Source organism: Thermobia domestica, chromosome 2 (genome assembly GCF_964235325.1).
Source record: "Thermobia domestica chromosome 2, izTheDome1.hap1.1, whole genome shotgun sequence".
Classification (NCBI taxonomy): Eukaryota; Metazoa; Arthropoda; class Insecta; order Zygentoma; family Lepismatidae; genus Thermobia; species Thermobia domestica.
Window position 1 is genome coordinate 265,510,006 of NC_137455.1, and position 18,562 is coordinate 265,528,567.

Sequence of the window (18,562 nt, forward strand, 5' to 3'; positions counted from 1 at the left end):
GCGGGCTTACTTTTGCACATGGAAAATTGGAATTGTGCATAAACATTCAGCCCACCGAGTAGTATTTACCAGATTTTTTTCAGATCTCTGCGTTAAAACAGGGGGTCCAGGGGGGCTAAAAGTTGAAAAAGGGAAATTTTTACCAAAAAATCTCTTTCACGGGATTTTCCCGCCTTAGATACATGATGGAGACACGTGAGTCATACCGCCTGAAAGGCAATTCTATTCTGAAGAGAATGATGGGCGAAACGTGACTTTAGGGTAATTAGGGATGTCTCAGGAATTTTTTTTACCTGAGATCATGGTGTTTTACGGTAATTTGGGGCATGGTGGGAATTCCTGATAAAATTTCTCCCGCCCTTGGTATTCAAGATAGAAACTTGAAATTTGGCACACACATTCAGTATACCAAGTACTATTTATCAGATTTTTTTAGATGGCTAGGTTCACACAGGGTCGCTCCAGGGGGGCCCAAAGTGCGAGAAAAAATTTCCCTCCGAAACTTTCCCTTTGACATCATTTTCCCCGCTCCTGGTATAAGGTATGAGCATGCAAGTGGTATCATTTGAAAGCAAGCTCTATTCTGAAGAGAATGAGGTATAAACCATGATCCTAGGATAAATAGTGACGATGCAGTAGCTGCTTGACTGAAAGTCTAAAGAATAGCCCAAAAACCCCGGATCTCTTAAGGGTTAAGGATCTTAAACTCAGTTTGAAGCGGAGTCTTGAAACATAGACGAAGCTGATAGTTTCCTACCACTTGATTTAACCTCGGATCCAGTTTACGGGTCAAAAATTAACCTTACCGAAACCTACGCTACCTTTAGTAATTAGCTAGTTTTTTCCCAGTGAAGCAGTTGATATAAGAATTTGTTTCACGCTTAGGGCAACTAGGTGAAGCGTACTATAAGAAATTAGTACAGCTGATAGAAAAAATCAAGGAGTAGATTTGTCAGCTTGTAAGAGAACGCAAAGCAAATTACTCCACAGGCCAATCCCTAATTAGAGATCACTATATATATTCTAGAGCAGTTCAAATTAAGAATTTAGATAGGAATGTTCTGAGCGGGAGCATTTAGAGAAGAAATAGACAACTTATTATTATTGAACCAATTAAACTTTCTTAATAATTTATCCAATAAAGTGTTAATTATAAAAAGAAAGACTATGTTTTCTAATTTTAAAAATCGTTCCCGGAGAGGGTGAATTTTCTCGAGTAGCTTTACCCTAGATGAGGTTAATTAAATTAAAAAACGAGCAAATTTATATGCAACCTCGCTTTCTCAATTAGCTAAAGGAAAGAGAAAGGAGGACACCCAGGTTAAGGGTTGATAAGAATTTTCTTTTAGTATTAATATATAAAAAATCTTTCTGTACTATGTAAATGGGAGGAAGGAAAAATAGGGAAGGATAAAGAAGATTATATTGCACACTCTTTGCCAATTCTGGACAAAATGTTAGAGCACTTAGTTCTGCTAGTGCCTTCCCCTGGTGAATCTGTTTTTGAACCATTGTTTCATATTTTGTTTCTTGTTTCTTAGCTTTATTGTAGTACATGTTAGTATTTTTTTCTTTGTTTACGGGTCTACTAATTTCATGTAGTGACTTCCAAACAAGTATATTTCCACTGTTCAACAGAGGTTTGCTATATGCAGTTGTCGTAACATCCACAACTACTATCTGGTTAAAATATCTCTGGATTTCTTGTATACCTGCAAAGGAAAGAACAAAATATTATTTTTCATTCATAACAAATTAATAAGTTTGGTGCAGGCAGTTCTTGGTTTAAAGCCCCACAACCTCGTCCAGGTCTCTACCTCTGAGAGGGCCTACTTTTGACTGGAGAGGGACGTAATATCATATGCACCATTCGATCTTACGCCGGAGAACCAGTTTCTAGAAAATTCCTTAATATTTCACGTAACAATTCCTTTAATGCCAAAGATTTTGCTGCGATACTTTACCAAAGAATTTGTTATTTTCAGGGTGAGAAAGGGGCAGAGAATGATGAAGTAAAAGTATGAGAATGTGTGTGTAAAGATGATTATGGTAGATGAGAAAATAAGGAAATTTTAAAGGGAGTGTTAAGTGTAAGCCCGAAGAAAATGGAAATAAAAGAATGAAGTGCAGCTATGGTTATAAAGGAATATTGTTACAATAATACTTGTGGTTTTTAAATATTAATTTGTATTTATCCAAAATTGCTTATTCATATTTTTATTATTACCGTTAAACATTCTATAAGGTAATTATCTCGGGAAGTTATAATAATTGTCTGTTTATCTTGCTGTTAACAACTGTCAAGATTGCATTACAAAACAAATCTTTCGTGCTATACCAAATATTTTCATTTCTAACGAAAGTGATTTCTACGAGTTAGAGACAAATGTTGGCAGGAAATCTTAACAAGTGGTTTTAGATTTTGTTCTTCATGTCCTTAAAAAGGAAGTACCATAAAGAACCAACTTTTGAAATGCCCGCCATTTTTGTTCTAGTAAGTTGGCAGCACTGAACGTTACACAATTTTCATCTGTTGTCTTTATGTTGTTTAGTAGTCACGGAGCGCTTGACGACGCAACAGCGTGTTGTCATATTGAAAATTATAAACGTGGTAAATGTTGTGACAGGGGCGTCATTTAGGTGTGGCAGGAGAGAAAAATTCCCCCCAAGAGTTTGACGAATATACTACGCGACAGAACATAACCAATTTTTTCCTCGAAAGTCAAGATCTAACGGTTCACTTGTCCTTACTAATATGTTCTAAAGGTTATGAATAATTTAAAATTAAACATTTTGACTTTAAGGTACCTCACCTGTAAATACAGCATTAATACTGATCCAAGAACAAAATAATGACCTTGTTGTCAGGAAATAGTATGTAAATGGAATTTCTGATGAAAATCGAAACACATTATATAAACACTCTCAAGGTGAAAATTTTAACAAGAAAAAGAAATAAAAATATCTTCTTTTGTATCAACAACAAGTGCACACATGTGTTTTACCAACTTCAAAATACCTTTCAAACTAATATAAAAAAACTGGTAATTTTAGAACAATCATCATCATTCGCTCCTTCGGAATCATCGATTAACAATAACATTAGAATCGTTGGAGGTTGATCGACACAGCCCTAGGGCGACTATGGAGAACCTTCGCAGACTGTGAGGCACTTTATTCTCAAATGACTTTAAATGTGTAAAGAGAGTACTGAATACTATGATATAACACGAGAGATCTAAAGGACAATTTCCTTACCAATACGAACTCCGAATTGTTGCTGTGGTGTACTTTTCTTTTGGGGTGTTTTATTTAACTCTGTTAGCCATAACGTCATTAGCAAATGTAATCAAATTATTTTTGCAAGGCAACCAAAATGCCTGTCACTGCTAAATAAGATACACCTTTAGTTAAATTATGGAAACATGACTATTTAAATGATGTAAAAAGGGTTGCTAGTATATTTACAATAATTTATTGAAATATGATAAGACAAATTAAATGAAGTCACAAAATTAATAACTAATTAATGGTGGTAACAAAAGTGAAAGCTAATTAATTGAATATTTACGAAAGTGAGAATTAGATGGGAGGCATTTCCTATTACACGGTAAGAATCTTGAACATTTCCTATTGAAAATCACAATTCAACATTTATCCATATTATAGGATAAGTAGAAGGATAGTCACTTACAATACTATTCGGCAGAAAAGACCAGAAAATCCAACCTTTGATGGGCAGGAGAGATCCATCTCTATGTTCCGAACGAGAGAGACTTCTTCAAAACAACTGCCTTGCCTCTCCACTGTACCAACTGGGCCCAAAGCAAATTTACGGCAGTCTTTTATATCAATCGTGTAACTGTGGTTAAATTCCTCTTAACCTATCTTTGTTGTGAATCACTCACCTACAGAAGTCACGTAGCATAGAATAATATTTAGAATTTTACTGTTAGGTGGAAACTTCTGGTTTCTTCTAACTCAATGAACATAGAGAGAGAAATCTCTGCTTTTTCAACCTGTATGAAAAATATTTAAAAATATATAACTTTTTTTTTTCGACTGTGATTTCTACCACAGTACTATACTACCTGTATTATATTATTGCTTTTACTATTTCATATAAAAGGTGTTGGTTTATTTTCTTGTATATCTTAATAAATTCTATCACGTACAAAATGCAACTTGTTTCTAAAAAGACAATCCTCATCCTGAGAGATATGCAAAATGCTTAATCATAATACGTGTGACAATTAAACAAATTTAAGCAACATTTCACTACCATAAATTCTTCTTTGTAACTAAAATCCGGCGTTGCCGCTCGAACTCACATAAAACTTTTTTCAGCTGTCACTATTTCTAACCCCACTACGGTTATCATAGTAGCATCGTACTGCGTTTGCTCCGTCTGGCATCCGTAGGTTTTACACTAATATAGGCTAGTATTAGCGTGATTGAAGAATGTATATTTCGGTTGCTAGGCTTTCCAATCAGTCCACGTCATGTGACAATATACGAAAGCTATTTTATTCTACTTTGTTCAGCTTAAAATACAAATTACTTGGATATAAATTATGTCGGAAAGCATGTAAACATTATCGAATAAAGCAAAACTTCTCTACTCCCGATCCAAGCCTTTGCATTATGTTTCCTCCATAAGTGACGTAAAAGCAATGCTCTAAATAGAAGCGGGGGAGTATGCATGATATACTTCTTTAGATCTTCCACTTCGAGCACTGCGTAAAGGAATAGCAACACAGTTTAGAAGCCGAGATCTTCCTATCTCGAATATTTTCAGTGTGTAGCTGATGGTTGTATTGCGCCATTGGTAAGGCACAATTCGTCATGGACCGTAGCTCTAGGGAGTCAGTTTAGCACTTTCTTATATTTCCTTTCAAACTTCCTCACTATTTCAATATGCATTTATTGTTTTATTACCAACGCCCTAGCTACGCTGGAATATTACTCCCCGTGAGATCAGCGAAGTCAAGTAGTGCCAGGTCTGGTCAGAGGAAAGATACGTGTGACCATTCGTAGTCACCAGACGGTGTTGGCATTGCAGCGTTTACCTAACGTCGTGAGGACAATTCAGGGGAATAGAAGCAAACCCTGCTAAATCATTTTTTCAATTTTGTCAGTGAACGAAGACAGTGACGCCCTTATGTTTCAGAATTGTTGAACTACTTTTTTTTTGTGGTAGATTTGACTCATCTGCATTAAGTAGTGACCACTAAACAAAAAAAATCAACAATTCTGAAACATAAGGGCGTCACTTTTTCTTCGTTTCGTGACAAAATTGAAAAATAGGTTTAGCAGGTTTGCTTCTATACCCCTGAATTGAGAAGCCACTTGAAAGAAAAAAAGTAGCGAACTACAGTCTATGAAGTCAGCATTAACAGCGAGGATAGCCGATCTGCTGACAATACATCATCCCACAGGAATCAGTTCCATAAGTCCAGACCTCCTAAGGGCTGTTGCGCCAGGAATTTAGTTATTATTTTTTATTGCTAATAATAATATTAGCAGTAGGCGTAATAAAGATTCTGGGTGTTTGTTTGATCTGCTCATAAGTACAGGGGTGCCCACAAAGGGGGGCTATGACGCAAACTGCGTCATTGAAATATTTGGGGGGGGGGGTTAAAAACCTATATAAATATGTTTGAGGGGTGTAAAAATTAATCGAAAAGTTTTTTTTCATGGAAGAACACCTACGGATAGACAATTGAGGGGGGTGCGTCATGGACATGAGGGGGGTGGGCACCATTGCAGGGGTGCCCACAAAGGGGTCTATGACGCAAACTGCGTCATTGAAATATTTGGGGGGAAATCTATATAAATATGTTAGAAGGGGGGTAAAAATTAATCGAAAAGAATATTTTATTTTCATGAAAGAACACCTATGGATAACACAATGCATAATTTTTTTCTTCTGTCCTTTATACCACGATACTGACCATTTTGGTTAATGGTTGAAACGGTTTTAAGGTTTTCGGTTGCATTCCTTACCTGAAAATCATCTTGTCTACACCACTTCAATTTGCACTTTTTCTGAACTTTATTACATTAGGGGATATTTACGATTTTTTTTTAAAAAAATTAGCTGATAGTTTAATTTCGTTGTCGAAAGCCCTGTTAATTAAGTAACTAATCATCCAACTTTAGCTTGAAGTTCACGTGTGTTTTGTCCAGAGTTTGGAATATGGAAAGTGGTATTTAGATAGCAGATCCTTGACCAGTCATTACTCTTGTCCATGTTTATCCAGAGTTATCAATCCTCTTTGATTAAAGCGTTGTTTTGATTTATATTTTATATGCGTTAAAATTCGTTGCATCAAACCAGATTGATATTTGAATTAGTCGGTTATAGTAGCTTTTTTATGTAACAGCATTTTAAATGTTTTATAGTGACAACTTCCACGTATCAGTAGCCTCAGATAAGATATTTGTTATCCTGGACCGCTATCTTGAAACTGTTTCAGGATTTCTTTTTTACTTTTGGCATACTGTAGTTGAGACTGAATTTTAGCCAATGTTCTTTGGATTTTGCTTGCTGAAAACTGTTTGTGGTTCGCAGCAAGAATTTTGTATTTGAACTTAAAATTATGGATAGTAGAACAGACGATTTGGCAAGAGAAAGTGTTTGTATATACATAACATTTGAATTGTCATAATTATACGATTAGGCTAGGAGGGGGCGGTAAGTCAGACAGTTGGGGGGTGCGTCATGAACAAAAGGGGATGGGCACCACTGTGTTATTCGATCTTCCCCTGTAGCATATAGCTACAGTATTTCGTTTTCTGAATCGATTGTTCGCATTTTCTGTAGTTATTACTCGTTTTCAAGTCACGCAAGTGTCATCTTGGGCCACGTGAGCTTTTTGGGTGGAAACACCGTGTATGTGGTTTTTCTCGGCATTTTCCCGTTTCCTCCTACTTGTTTTCATTCCACCACTTCAGTAATTTCTCATCATCATCGTATCCCTTAGCCATGGTCCTTAATCGTGGGACGCTAAACTAGATATTTCATTTCATTTCAAAGCATGTTAGTGGTGTTCTTACAAAACTAAAAAGAAATATAGTATTGAACATAGATGAGTCCGTACATCATAGGTGCCGACTACATGGGCATGGCCTTGTCTCCGACGCTCAAACATCCGTTGGAAATTTTTAATATGTGCTCATAAAATTAATATCAAAATAACATTTTCATGACATTGACAAAAACTTAGTGCATGTGACCAAAAGTTTGATTTCATGGGCAGATGCTTATACGTTGAATAATTGTTTATCAATATAACTTTTAGCCTCCTTAGGTATACGACACATCGAAGATTGAGCGATATAACATTATACAAAAATAACTTGGAGTTTGATGCCGTTATTTTGTATTTCTAACATAGGTCAAAAGTATTTATATAAACTGAGTTTACACAGAAGACATAGACGGTTGAGTCGTTTTCAGTTTTTATTCAAATTATTCTAAAATATTAAGAGGTTTGATAATAATAATTATTGTTTTATTTTTTCTCTCTTTTTTGGCCAATATTGCTAAACATATAATAATAATAATAATAATAATAATAATAATAATAATAATAATAATAATAATAATAATAATAATAATAATAATAATAATAATAATAATAGCTATTCTGCCATTATTGGCAGGTCACTTGCTGTAGCTGAGAAGCTTCGATGTACGGTGGTCCTCAGCTAGTCTTCTCGTCTTGACGTAGCAATTTTCTGTTTTAATACCTTCCTTCAACTAGTTTCCTTCCACCATACCCTCTAGCACGTCCCTCATAAATCAGTTCCTCTTTAGCCAATATCCCAACCAATTCCTCTTCCTCCGCTTAATTACATCTAAAATTCTTCTTTTCGACCCTACTGCTACTATTTCTAATACCTTTTCACTCGTTTTCCGTTCAACCCAGCAAATTATCTCCTTTTTTCTGCATGCCCAGTTTCGAAAGCCTCCAATTTTTTTCCATCGCTTATGCGTAGTGTCCATGTTTCTGCCTCATAAAGTACATTTTGGAATCAGTAAAACAAAATCTCAATATTTAACCCTTGAGAACTTGCAGCGCGGTCTTTTCGACCGCACCTATAAATATTATTTGATTTTGTTTAGTGACTTTGAGCAAACATCCCCTCACCCCCCTCTAATCCTTCCCCAGACTGTATTGTTGCAACACACCACCGCTCTTGGCAAGTATACAATTCATTTAAAATTATGTAATTCATTCCATAACGTCAAATTTTACAACGCGGTCGTTTCGACCGCGTACGAGTTCGCGCGTGACGGTCTATGCGCGAGTGCTGAAGGGTTAATTGGAAGTTTGTTCATTACAAAGATTAGCTAATCGTGGTTGAAAAGAAAAAATCTGAAGCTTTTAGAGTGTAAAAATAATTTTGTAATTTATCGTATTTCAGTAATCTGTGCCGTCCTGATTTTCTTTCAAGCTTCTCAGGGGTAGCCTCCCCAGTTTGGGAACCAGTGGAGTATTGGAACTGTTAAATATATATATATATATATATACGAAACGTTGTGATTTATAATTAGTAAGCGTGAGCACTCATTAAAAAATATAAAGGTCATCGCCTATGTTATACACTATCATCATACTTACACTAAGGTAAACTATATTACATTTAGAAACATACATTGTACTTCCGATACTATTGGCGCATTGTAGAATGTATTATCCCTTATATCCAGACTAAAATTTACCTATGAAAAGCATAAGATTTCTTAAAAGCAAGACTTGCAAGACTCTTGCAAGCAAGATCAAGACCAAGACCAAGATTGGGTGTGCAAGACCAAGAACAAGAACAAGAACAAGAGCAAGAACAAGAACAAGAACAAGAACAAGAACAAGACTGGATGTGCGAGACCAAGACCAAGACCACGCAGGTGTTGGTCTTGGTCTTGCATTTGCTCATCACTATGCCTTGTCGTTTAGTGTTGATTTCACCGTCCTTATCCCACCTTTGGAAGACACTAACCACAGCAGTTCGCAAACACTCGTCAGTCGAGCTGTATCCAAAATGCTTCCTTCCTTCCGGCTGGTGACCATAATCTGGCCCTTATCAAACTGACATATTGCCTGTATTCCCTATTCTACGCACAGCAGACTCCTTGTCACTAGCTACCGTTTCTGCTGTACTATGTGACTCTTACATTAGCCTAATGACTAATCAATCCAGCTATATATATGACATGAAATCGAGTAAATCGAATCCAGGATGACATGAAAAACAAATCGAGTAAATGGGGTCAAATTGATATTAGTTTCTAATAGAGATGCAAGGGCTCGGAAAAAAACCCGCTTTTTTGAAAAAAAAAACTCGGTTTTTCTGCTTCGCTTTTTTGCTTGGGAAATTTTGGGCTTTTTTCAAACTTCTGCTGATAAAGCAGACTTTGTTTCGCTTCTCTATAACACAAAAAGTTATTTAATTAGTGGTTGATGCCGATAATAATATAAAAACTCGAAAATAAACCATGGATTTCCAAAAGATATTTTAAACAAATTTACTTCAACATTTTTACATTATGAGTTCCATAGGATTAACCAATGTATATAATAAAAAAAATAACCTCCTATATACAAAAGTAAGCAGAGTTGTTAAGAATCATGGTTGTTTCTGAAAATGCCAAAAAAAAAAAAAAAAAACTATTTTTGGGGGGGCAGATTAAACCAGGCTTTTTTGGGGTTTAAACCAGGTTTTTTAATTTAGATATTTTGCTTTATGTATTTATATTACATATTCACAGAAATAAGTTTGTTTCGCCTTGGTGTCATTATGCAACAACGGGGTTATGCTGGAAGAGGTCCCATATACTTAAAGAAGTCCGGCCAGCAAATTTCTTAAATTGAGAAACTCTCGCCCTAACCATCGGGAAAATCCCGTCATTATTTTAAATGTAAAACAATAACGGGAAAATCCTGTTATTGCTTTCCATGTAAAATTTAAAGATCAACGTATTATAATCAGTACGCTAAATTGAGATATTAAATTACAAATTTAGTATGTAGATATCATTGAAAGTCCAATCCAAGCTAATGTTGGAAGCTAAGTAGGCAATCGATAAATTTTAACAATTTCAATCAATATATTTAAGCAACCTTGGCTTCTTTATAAAACAACAGGCATGCAGAAATATATAATTTGGTTTCGTTTCGTATGTTTAGTCTTAACATCCTTACGTAATACTGAGGTTATCAAGGAGAAGACTTTCGCTTAAAGTGAAATCCAAACCGCTACTTGGTTTACACATGAAAGTAGGGTTGTGGGTTCGACCGAGAATTGAACGTGGGACACCTTGATTAAAAGGTGAAAAGGAAATAAGACTAATGTAGATGGTTTGACATGTGGAAACGTCACCATGAAGTTCACACGATTCGCTTTTTATTTTTTGGTTTAAACCAGTTATTAAAAAAAAGCTGGTGTAAACAAGCCAACCCTAAAAGTAAAAACTTCTTTTAAAAAAGTATACAAATAACTAGCAAAATTGTATGTAGTATTTTTATTTCAAAATATTCCACAGCCTCTTTTTGAAACAAAATAAAATTAAAATAAAACATAAGAGAAATACTTAGATTTATATGATACAATTAAAGGCTGCACATCTGGAACTTTTGGTTCTGTATATTCCTGAAATTCTACAGTTAAGTTTTTTTTATAATCACCATCAAAGGCGCGCATCAGGGTGGCAAGGGGGCGCGCTTTCCCCCTAGAGGAAAATGTACTTCAGAATATCGAAAATCCAATAGAATTTTTACATTAGTTACAGCAAAATTTGAAACTATTTTTGAAACGTCGCTTATACTTGTCCCCCCTTGGAAACCACAACATGGGCGCCCTTAATCACCATCACGGTTTACCCAGTCCTCAAGTTTTCTGAATTTTTAACAAGAGGGATTCAACATATTACGGAACTCCCCCCTCCCAAAAAAAGGGCTACGGAATATATTTAAGTTAAGCTAATACAACTGCACAACAAACATGATTGAGTGGTTGGCTTTTGCGCTTCTATCGGGAAGTCCGGGATTCAACCCAGCATTCGACCATTGTGACAAAGCTTTCCTTCATTCCATATGTGAATGTAGAAATAGTGCGTGTACTGGCCGACTAGGAGTGTAGGAGTTGACCGACTTCTTTCTTATTGTTTTTAAATCGTTATTATTACTAATTACCAGCAGTGACGGTTTTGCGAAGGTTAGGGGGTCGGTCTTCCGGACTGAAGCCTGTTCCCCAAAGTTGCGGAATGTCTAAAACGAACGATATATCTATTAGCTATGCCTTTACTCATAAACTTTAAGCTCCCGTCAAATAAAAATCACGAATGTTTAGAAAAACTAAACATTAGTAGTAAGAAAACCCCTCCCAAAATACTTTTCTAAATTCGCCACTGATTTTCAGTATAAAATGATTTTCAAGGTTGTATCCGGAAAATTATTGCTAAACATATAAACGAAACGAAATATTAGTTATGCCTGTACTCATAAACTTCAAGCACCTCCCAAATAAAATTAGGACTTTTTAGAAAACGAAACAATCAGAGAAACCCCTCCCAAAGTACTTTTCTAAATCCGCTACTGATTATTTGTATAAATTAGTATTCAAGGTTGTATCAGGAAAATTATTGCTAAATCATTGCACAACTACAGTATAACAGAAATGTGAAAGTACGGTTTGACGGACATATTGAAAAACGTATATAGAAAAACGTAAGTTTAACTTTTGTGCTAGAAGCTAGAGTACTAAGCTCTTAGAAATGAAACACGGATGACAAACTAAAATGATCTAGAGAAGAAAAAAATGTCTATAACTCAAAAGTTAAAATAAAGTTAAATAACCTGTAAAATTGCCCTCAAATACTACATACTTCATGTTAGCTTTAATTCGTAAAACATGTGCTCCATCCATCTTGATGGTGAATTACAGAGCTAAATATGGCATTTAGGTCATGGAATTCTTATCTAACTATAGAATATACTATAAGAAAGCTATTTGGATAGAAAAATCATGAAAATGAAAAAAGCCAAAATTTCCAAAATTCTCGTTTTTTTTCCCAAAAAGCCGGCTTTTTATGTGAAAAAAACCATCGATTCAAAAAAGCCGGCTTTTTTGCATCTCTAGTTTCTAATCCATATTTTTCGGAGTAGCTAAACAGATTGGCGACAGTTTCGATGACATTTAAGCACGAGTTTAGACAAGAAGAAACTTAGTAACGCACTAATTTTACGACCTTGATAATTTGGACGTAAAATAACTAGATCATATCGTTTTCGAGTTTAATATTAATAAGGTAATTGTATTATAAGTGGTTTTCGTCGATTGTTTTAGTCATATATTTATTTGCTACCGGTTGCATATGAAAGCACAATCTCACTCTTTGTTATTCACTCTTCCTCCCAAAGCCATATTAGCTACAAACATTATTGTATTTGGTTCGAAAATCCTTTTTTTATTTTTTTTTTTTTAAATATGGATTCCTACTAATCCTACTTCAACGACCCTCCGTGAATATATAGCGTATAACATGTATTATTTTTTTAGATAACTTTTGTGAACATACCTCAATCTGGCACTCCAGTGTGCGTGCCCAAATATGAGAAAATTTAGTGGAAAATTCCGGGACATTTTTCTAGAATTTATCCAGAATTCATGGATCACATGTGACACACGAAAATGATGTCATTCAAAAACCTGATTAGCTCTAAAGACAATGACATATGAACTACGAATCTAAGATAATTAGGATACGAGCAGGAGCTTCGCGAGTGACTTACTATTTATCGCTCTTGCTTTTTCTAAATGTCACATCTTGGTAGGTGGCTTCAAAATACACCTACGAACCGTATTAGAGTATGCAGTACTTATAGAAGTATTTTTCGTGCAGTTACCTGCAAAAAGGATCTCAATAGGCATGTAAAAATGTAAAAAGGCCTGCTTTAGAAAATTCCGTGGCACATTTTTCCCAATTTCTTTCAAAATTATGGATACATGGCACAAGCGTACGATATTGTTCAAAAGATCGGTTCATCCGAAAGAAAATGACTTATCAACCATAAATCTAAGGTAATTAAGGTACGAGTCAGCTTAGATTGTTCGAGAATTGTTCTTGTATACCTCTTGGTTTAAATAGCCCCATAGAAATGAATAGTAGTGTTGCCGGGTGCATGTAAGTAAAAGTTTTATCATGATAATTTCAAAGTTTGTTTTTCATTGTTTTCAGGAATTGCATAATTTAGATAGATCCTTAACACACCTTTCGATACACTGAAACGTCAGCAGAGTCGCCAATTCAGAGTGTTAATTTATGAAAACTACGATTTCCCTAGCTTCCCCTTACAGAAGCCTCATTCGATTAGTTATCGGTGGAAATGAGAAATTCTTTGTTCTGCTCCATAGCTTCAAGCTACTCCAACTAAACAAACTGAAAATTAACGCCGGAACATCCATACGTATGAGTTATGAATCAATTTACATGTTTTGCAAAAAAAAAAAAAAAAAGATTTACACCTTCGGTTACATCTGGCAACACTGTGTAGCTCCTAGTGCACTTCAATCGTTGCTTCCTAGTTTAAAAATATGTGCATGAATAAGGCTTCATTTTGGTTTATCCATTATTTGTGTATCACTTCAGGTTCAAAAGTTCTACTATCCCAAACTTCAGACTGCATTGTATATTGGACACCCTCTATGTGTAGCGGTGACGCAGCAAGTAGAGGTAACACGTCAAATATTTCGGAATGGAAAGGTTTCAGCAAATTCTTTCTGATGTGCCAATAAAATGTACTCGTAGTAGTAATTACAATAATAATATAAGTTACTTGTTCGTTAAGTTGCTGTCCTTTCGAACATGTTGGATCTCCGCCATCCGAGAGAAAATTGTGCGTACGTCATACAGAATTCTCTCAATTCTTGTCCCGTAGGCAACTCTGATATTTAGAGTAGACATATCGTAATGTATACCGTGCTGCCATAATCCTTCAGGAAGATAACCTTGATCCGAAAAACATAATAAGCACTTCTTCCGGAAATCGAAGCTGAGAATCCTGCATCAAAAGCAGAAACTGTCTGAAATATTTGGTGGATAAACCGGAGAACTGCATATGCAGGTATTTGAATGAAACAACGCATGATCAACAAACTTCTAACAGGAACGGGTAGTATAGCTGAACGAAATGAGAATACGTACGTTCCGAAAAGATCCACAAATACTGTTCCAGTTCAGTATCAAATTACAGATAGTGCGTCACCGAATTGATGGGGCGATTTTCTCCAGAGACAAGTCCTCTATTTAATTCTACTGCTCCGCTGACTGGTTGGTACGTTTTAGAGTTTAACGTGCTTTTCAGCACCGAGGCTATACGAGACTTAGATATGCAGAATGTAGGACTTGAGACAGATGTAAATTAAACGCGGATCTCCAAGAAGGGATTTCGTCACTGCCACGCTTGTAACATATTTATAGATGACTAACAAAATCAAGTCGAAATATTTTAATCCAACATGTATAATATTTCACTTTAATAATGTTATGATTATTCTTTTTTATAGTAAGATCAACGTGGGCTCGAAGATCACTGATTCTGGTACCTGTTTCACGAAGAACAGCTACTCCTAAGTTTAATTTTACCGATGACGCTTCGTGTCCCAAAGAAGATTCTAAGAAAGGCAAAAACGTTAAAAAGGGTAAGAGAAGTATTTTTGGATATTTGGAACATATTTAATTGCTAACATGTCCATGTAGTCAGATAGGCATTATCATCATCATCATAGGTATTCTACCATTATTGGCAGGTCACTTGCTGCAACTGAGAAGCTACCATGCTCCACAGTCTTCCGCTAACCTCTTCGACTTAATGTACAATTTCCCTGCTTTGATATTGTCCATCAATTGTAGCCTCCTTCGCTCCCTCTTCCTCTCTTACCTGCCACCATAAATTCTGGCACGTCCCTTATTATACAATTCTTCTTAGCCAATGTCCCAACAAGTTTCTCTTCCTTTTTGCAATAATATCTAAAATAGTTGTGTTCACACACACCATTTTTAATACCCTCTCACTCGTTTCCGCTCGATCTCCATTCTTTTCTACACCCACATTTTGAAAGTTTTTAGTTGTTGTTCATCATCTTTGCGTAATGTCCAAGTTTCTGCCACATACAGTAGAATACTTCACCCTACGCATTGTATGAGTCTTTTTCTCAACTTTTTATTCAAGGTTCCATAGAATATACTTTGTAATTACTTAAATGGGTTTGTGTTGATAATAAGAATAAATCTGTACTAAATTATATAAGTTGGATATTTAATATAGGGCCACCATATTAGCAGCTGTTACGAAATATTTCCTCACAAATGCTAAAACAAAATTCTACTTAAAACAAAAATTTAAGATTTATTATTTTTTCGCAACTGCAAATCTTACTTGTTATAAACTTATCAACTTATAATTCAGAAGGTATGTTCCACATTTGCCTTTGAACACATGAGACCTTATTGCTATTACAAATTTAAAAATAATAATTGCTCATAATTGGAAATACACTGAAGAATTCTTATGAAATAACTTTCAAAATTCAATAATAATAATAATAATAATAATAATAATAATAATAATAATAATAATAATAATAATAATAATAATAATAATAATAATAATAATAATAATAATTGGTCTAGTTTAATTTACAATTATGTTAATGGTTGTCACTGTAATCGATTTCATATAGTTATGTAATTTTCAAGTTTTAAATAAAATACATTTCACATTAACAAGGTTGTGCTTAAGTGTTTACACGCATAGTTTATGAAATATTAAATCGTTACTTTCTGTATATGAAATGTCATTGTACATACTAAATCAAAAGTATGGTAATAGTCTTACATTCTCTCTATACATATTATAACACACATCACTACTTTATTCTAATGTTGGCCCATACATAAATATAAATCTCGTGTACTATTCATATTCTATAATTCACATTTCACTATTTACAGTTAAATATAAATATTATCAAACCACAGTCTGATGTAACTCTTTCCATCTCGACTATGGATCTACTACGTAAATAATACTTTTGTGACCAGAGTATATCCTTATTTATTAATATTAAAATAAGGCGTATCAGTTTCAATAACTGAACCCTACAGTTATTGAACCCTGAACCCTAAATGCATGATTTTTTTTATTATATGTGAAAAAAATAATTTTGCAAGAGAAAACAAAAATGAATAACGAAAGTACCGGTACGTTTAATAGTGCCATCTATGCGGAAACTGTAGAATTACAACTACCTTCAAATGTTCCCAATCTGGTTCAACAGGCATTAGCAACTACATACCATTATGTAGGAAATTACACCACTATGACCCATATCTGTCACACTATGCATTGTAGGGTTAACGTTATCAGACGTTACTTGGAAGAAATACCTTTATAACATTAAAGGAGCAGTTCGACTTAGAAATGCATTTTTTTACAATTTATTTCCATTTGTAGAGTTTGGTGTTTGTTTCATCGCGATACGTTCAGTCGTTAGCGAGTAACAGAGGAAGAAAGATTTTGTGATGACGTCATAGGTGGGCAAGGAGCGAGAGCAGGCTTACACGCTACACAGTGCCAAGCATTTCGTTTGTGAGAGGTGCGGTGGCACGTTCTAAGTGCGGTTTCCTTTTCCAGAACTGATTGCAAAGACTTACAAATATCATCTGCATGTAGAAAATGGTATCTGATGGTGGACTGTACAAACGTTTTTATAATATTATAAAACGTATCCTATAAAGCATGAGTTCAGCGTTTCAAAAAAAAATCGAAACCAATATGTAAATAGATGGCGGATGAGATTGTTGCATAGTGCTCTCAACGGGTCGGGTCGGGTCGGGTCGGGTTGAAGACCGACCCGACCCGACCCGTGACCCGAATTGACTGACCCGACCCGATGACCCGACCCGACCCGACTGACCCGAACCGTGATCCGACCTCATTGACCTGACCCGACAACCCGACCCGACAACCCGATCCGATTGACCCGACCCGAGCTGACCTGACTGACCCGACCCGACCCGAATAGCCTGACCCGAGAACCCGACCCGAGTTGACCAGACTGACCCGACCCGTTTGAGAGCACTATGGTCACGACACTGGGTGAACGCCAAAATGCACTCCCATTGGGAATTAAACCCGGACCACGTGTACCGAAGTCTTACACGTTAACCACTAGCTAGATCAAGCGGTGGATTTGTATATGCATCTTAATGAATATTTGGCACTTTTGAGGTTTAGTTATTTCTTTTTATAACTGATACCAATGTCCGACGTGGGAGAAGTTTATTTTTTTTTCTTGCTTTAGTTCTATGTGACGAAATTTTTATTCAAGGTCAATGTTCTCACCTGCTTGGACGGCAGGGGTCTTCTCGGAAGGCAATAGCAAGAGTATCTTGGCGGAGACAAAAGGAAATCGTTTAACTACAATGATAAGGGTTGAGGAAACAGGAGAACACCTGTGATTTTTTCCAAGCCTTCAACTTTCATTCCAAAATAGGTTCTTATGATTCCGGGACCCGTGCCACTTTGATTTTTCTTTCTTGGTAATTAAAACGTATTTTACAGTATATATAGTTGCACGTAAGAAGATACATAATATGAATTTTGTAATTTAAAATTTAAAAATACAATATGATATTTAATTACAAATTACTAATTTTATTTCATCACTTTCAGCCCAACAAACAAAATTCAAACAATTCGCTCCCTGGGGCTTGGTCATCAATACTGCGTCTTATTCTTTGTCTTGCAGTCAAGTCTTGGTCCTGCATTTCGTAGTTTTGGTGATCTTTCATGCTATACAAGAGCCAAGAATGCTCGCCTCATCGGTACAAATGAAGACCAAGTGTGATTTTGATTATGGTCTTTCACACTATACGGAAAGCAAGAAAATATGCTCATCGCTACTTGGTGATCACCAAAACAAGGCCAAGAGCAAGATTACTATGCAATTCGTCTTGCATATCCAATCTTTATCTTGTTCTTGTGTCGATGTCCTTGGGCTTGGTGAAATAAAATAAAATATTCAGTTTGTCTCTCGATTCTGCACCGAGGCTAAGGGATACGGTGACTATGAGAAATGAATGACTACACGGCGTTTCTCCACCACAAAGCCTACTTAGCACAAGCTGGGATCGAACCATGGACACCATGCACCAGAGATGAACTCTCTACCACTGAGCCACCGCAGCGCTGCTTGGGCTTGGTCGTCCATCCAATCTTTCTTTTAGACTTGCTTAACACGTTAGCTGCCATGATCGGACCTACTGGAGTGATCTAAGAAAATGTTCTTGTAGGTCCGATCGGACCCACAATTTCTAATTCGTCGAATTGACGTTAGAATACGTGTATTGTTAAATCTAGGGATGGCCCGAACCGGTTCCTGGTGGAACCGGTTTTCGGGTCTGAACGGATCCGGTTCTAGAAGATCCGGTTCCGGAACCGGTTTTTCGGATCCAGGTCTAAAACCGGTTTTTCGGATCCAGGTCTAAAACCGG

General features: G+C 35.9%; 1 protein-coding gene across 2 annotated transcripts in view; it reads left to right on the plus strand.

Annotated features, from left to right (window-relative positions):
• Nucleotides 1-18,562, plus strand: part of LOC145678472 (NADH-quinone oxidoreductase subunit B-like) — a 96,370-nt gene that overhangs the window by 17,691 nt on the left and 60,117 nt on the right. For both annotated transcript variants that reach the window (XR_014130399.1, XM_081748649.1), the window contains exon 2: nucleotides 14,572-14,706. Coding sequence is in view for 1 of the 2 variants with exons in the window: in XM_081748649.1 (XP_081604775.1) it covers nucleotides 14,572-14,706 (135 nt within the window). In the remaining variant the exon portion in view is untranslated. The remainder of the gene's footprint in view (nucleotides 1-14,571; nucleotides 14,707-18,562) is intronic.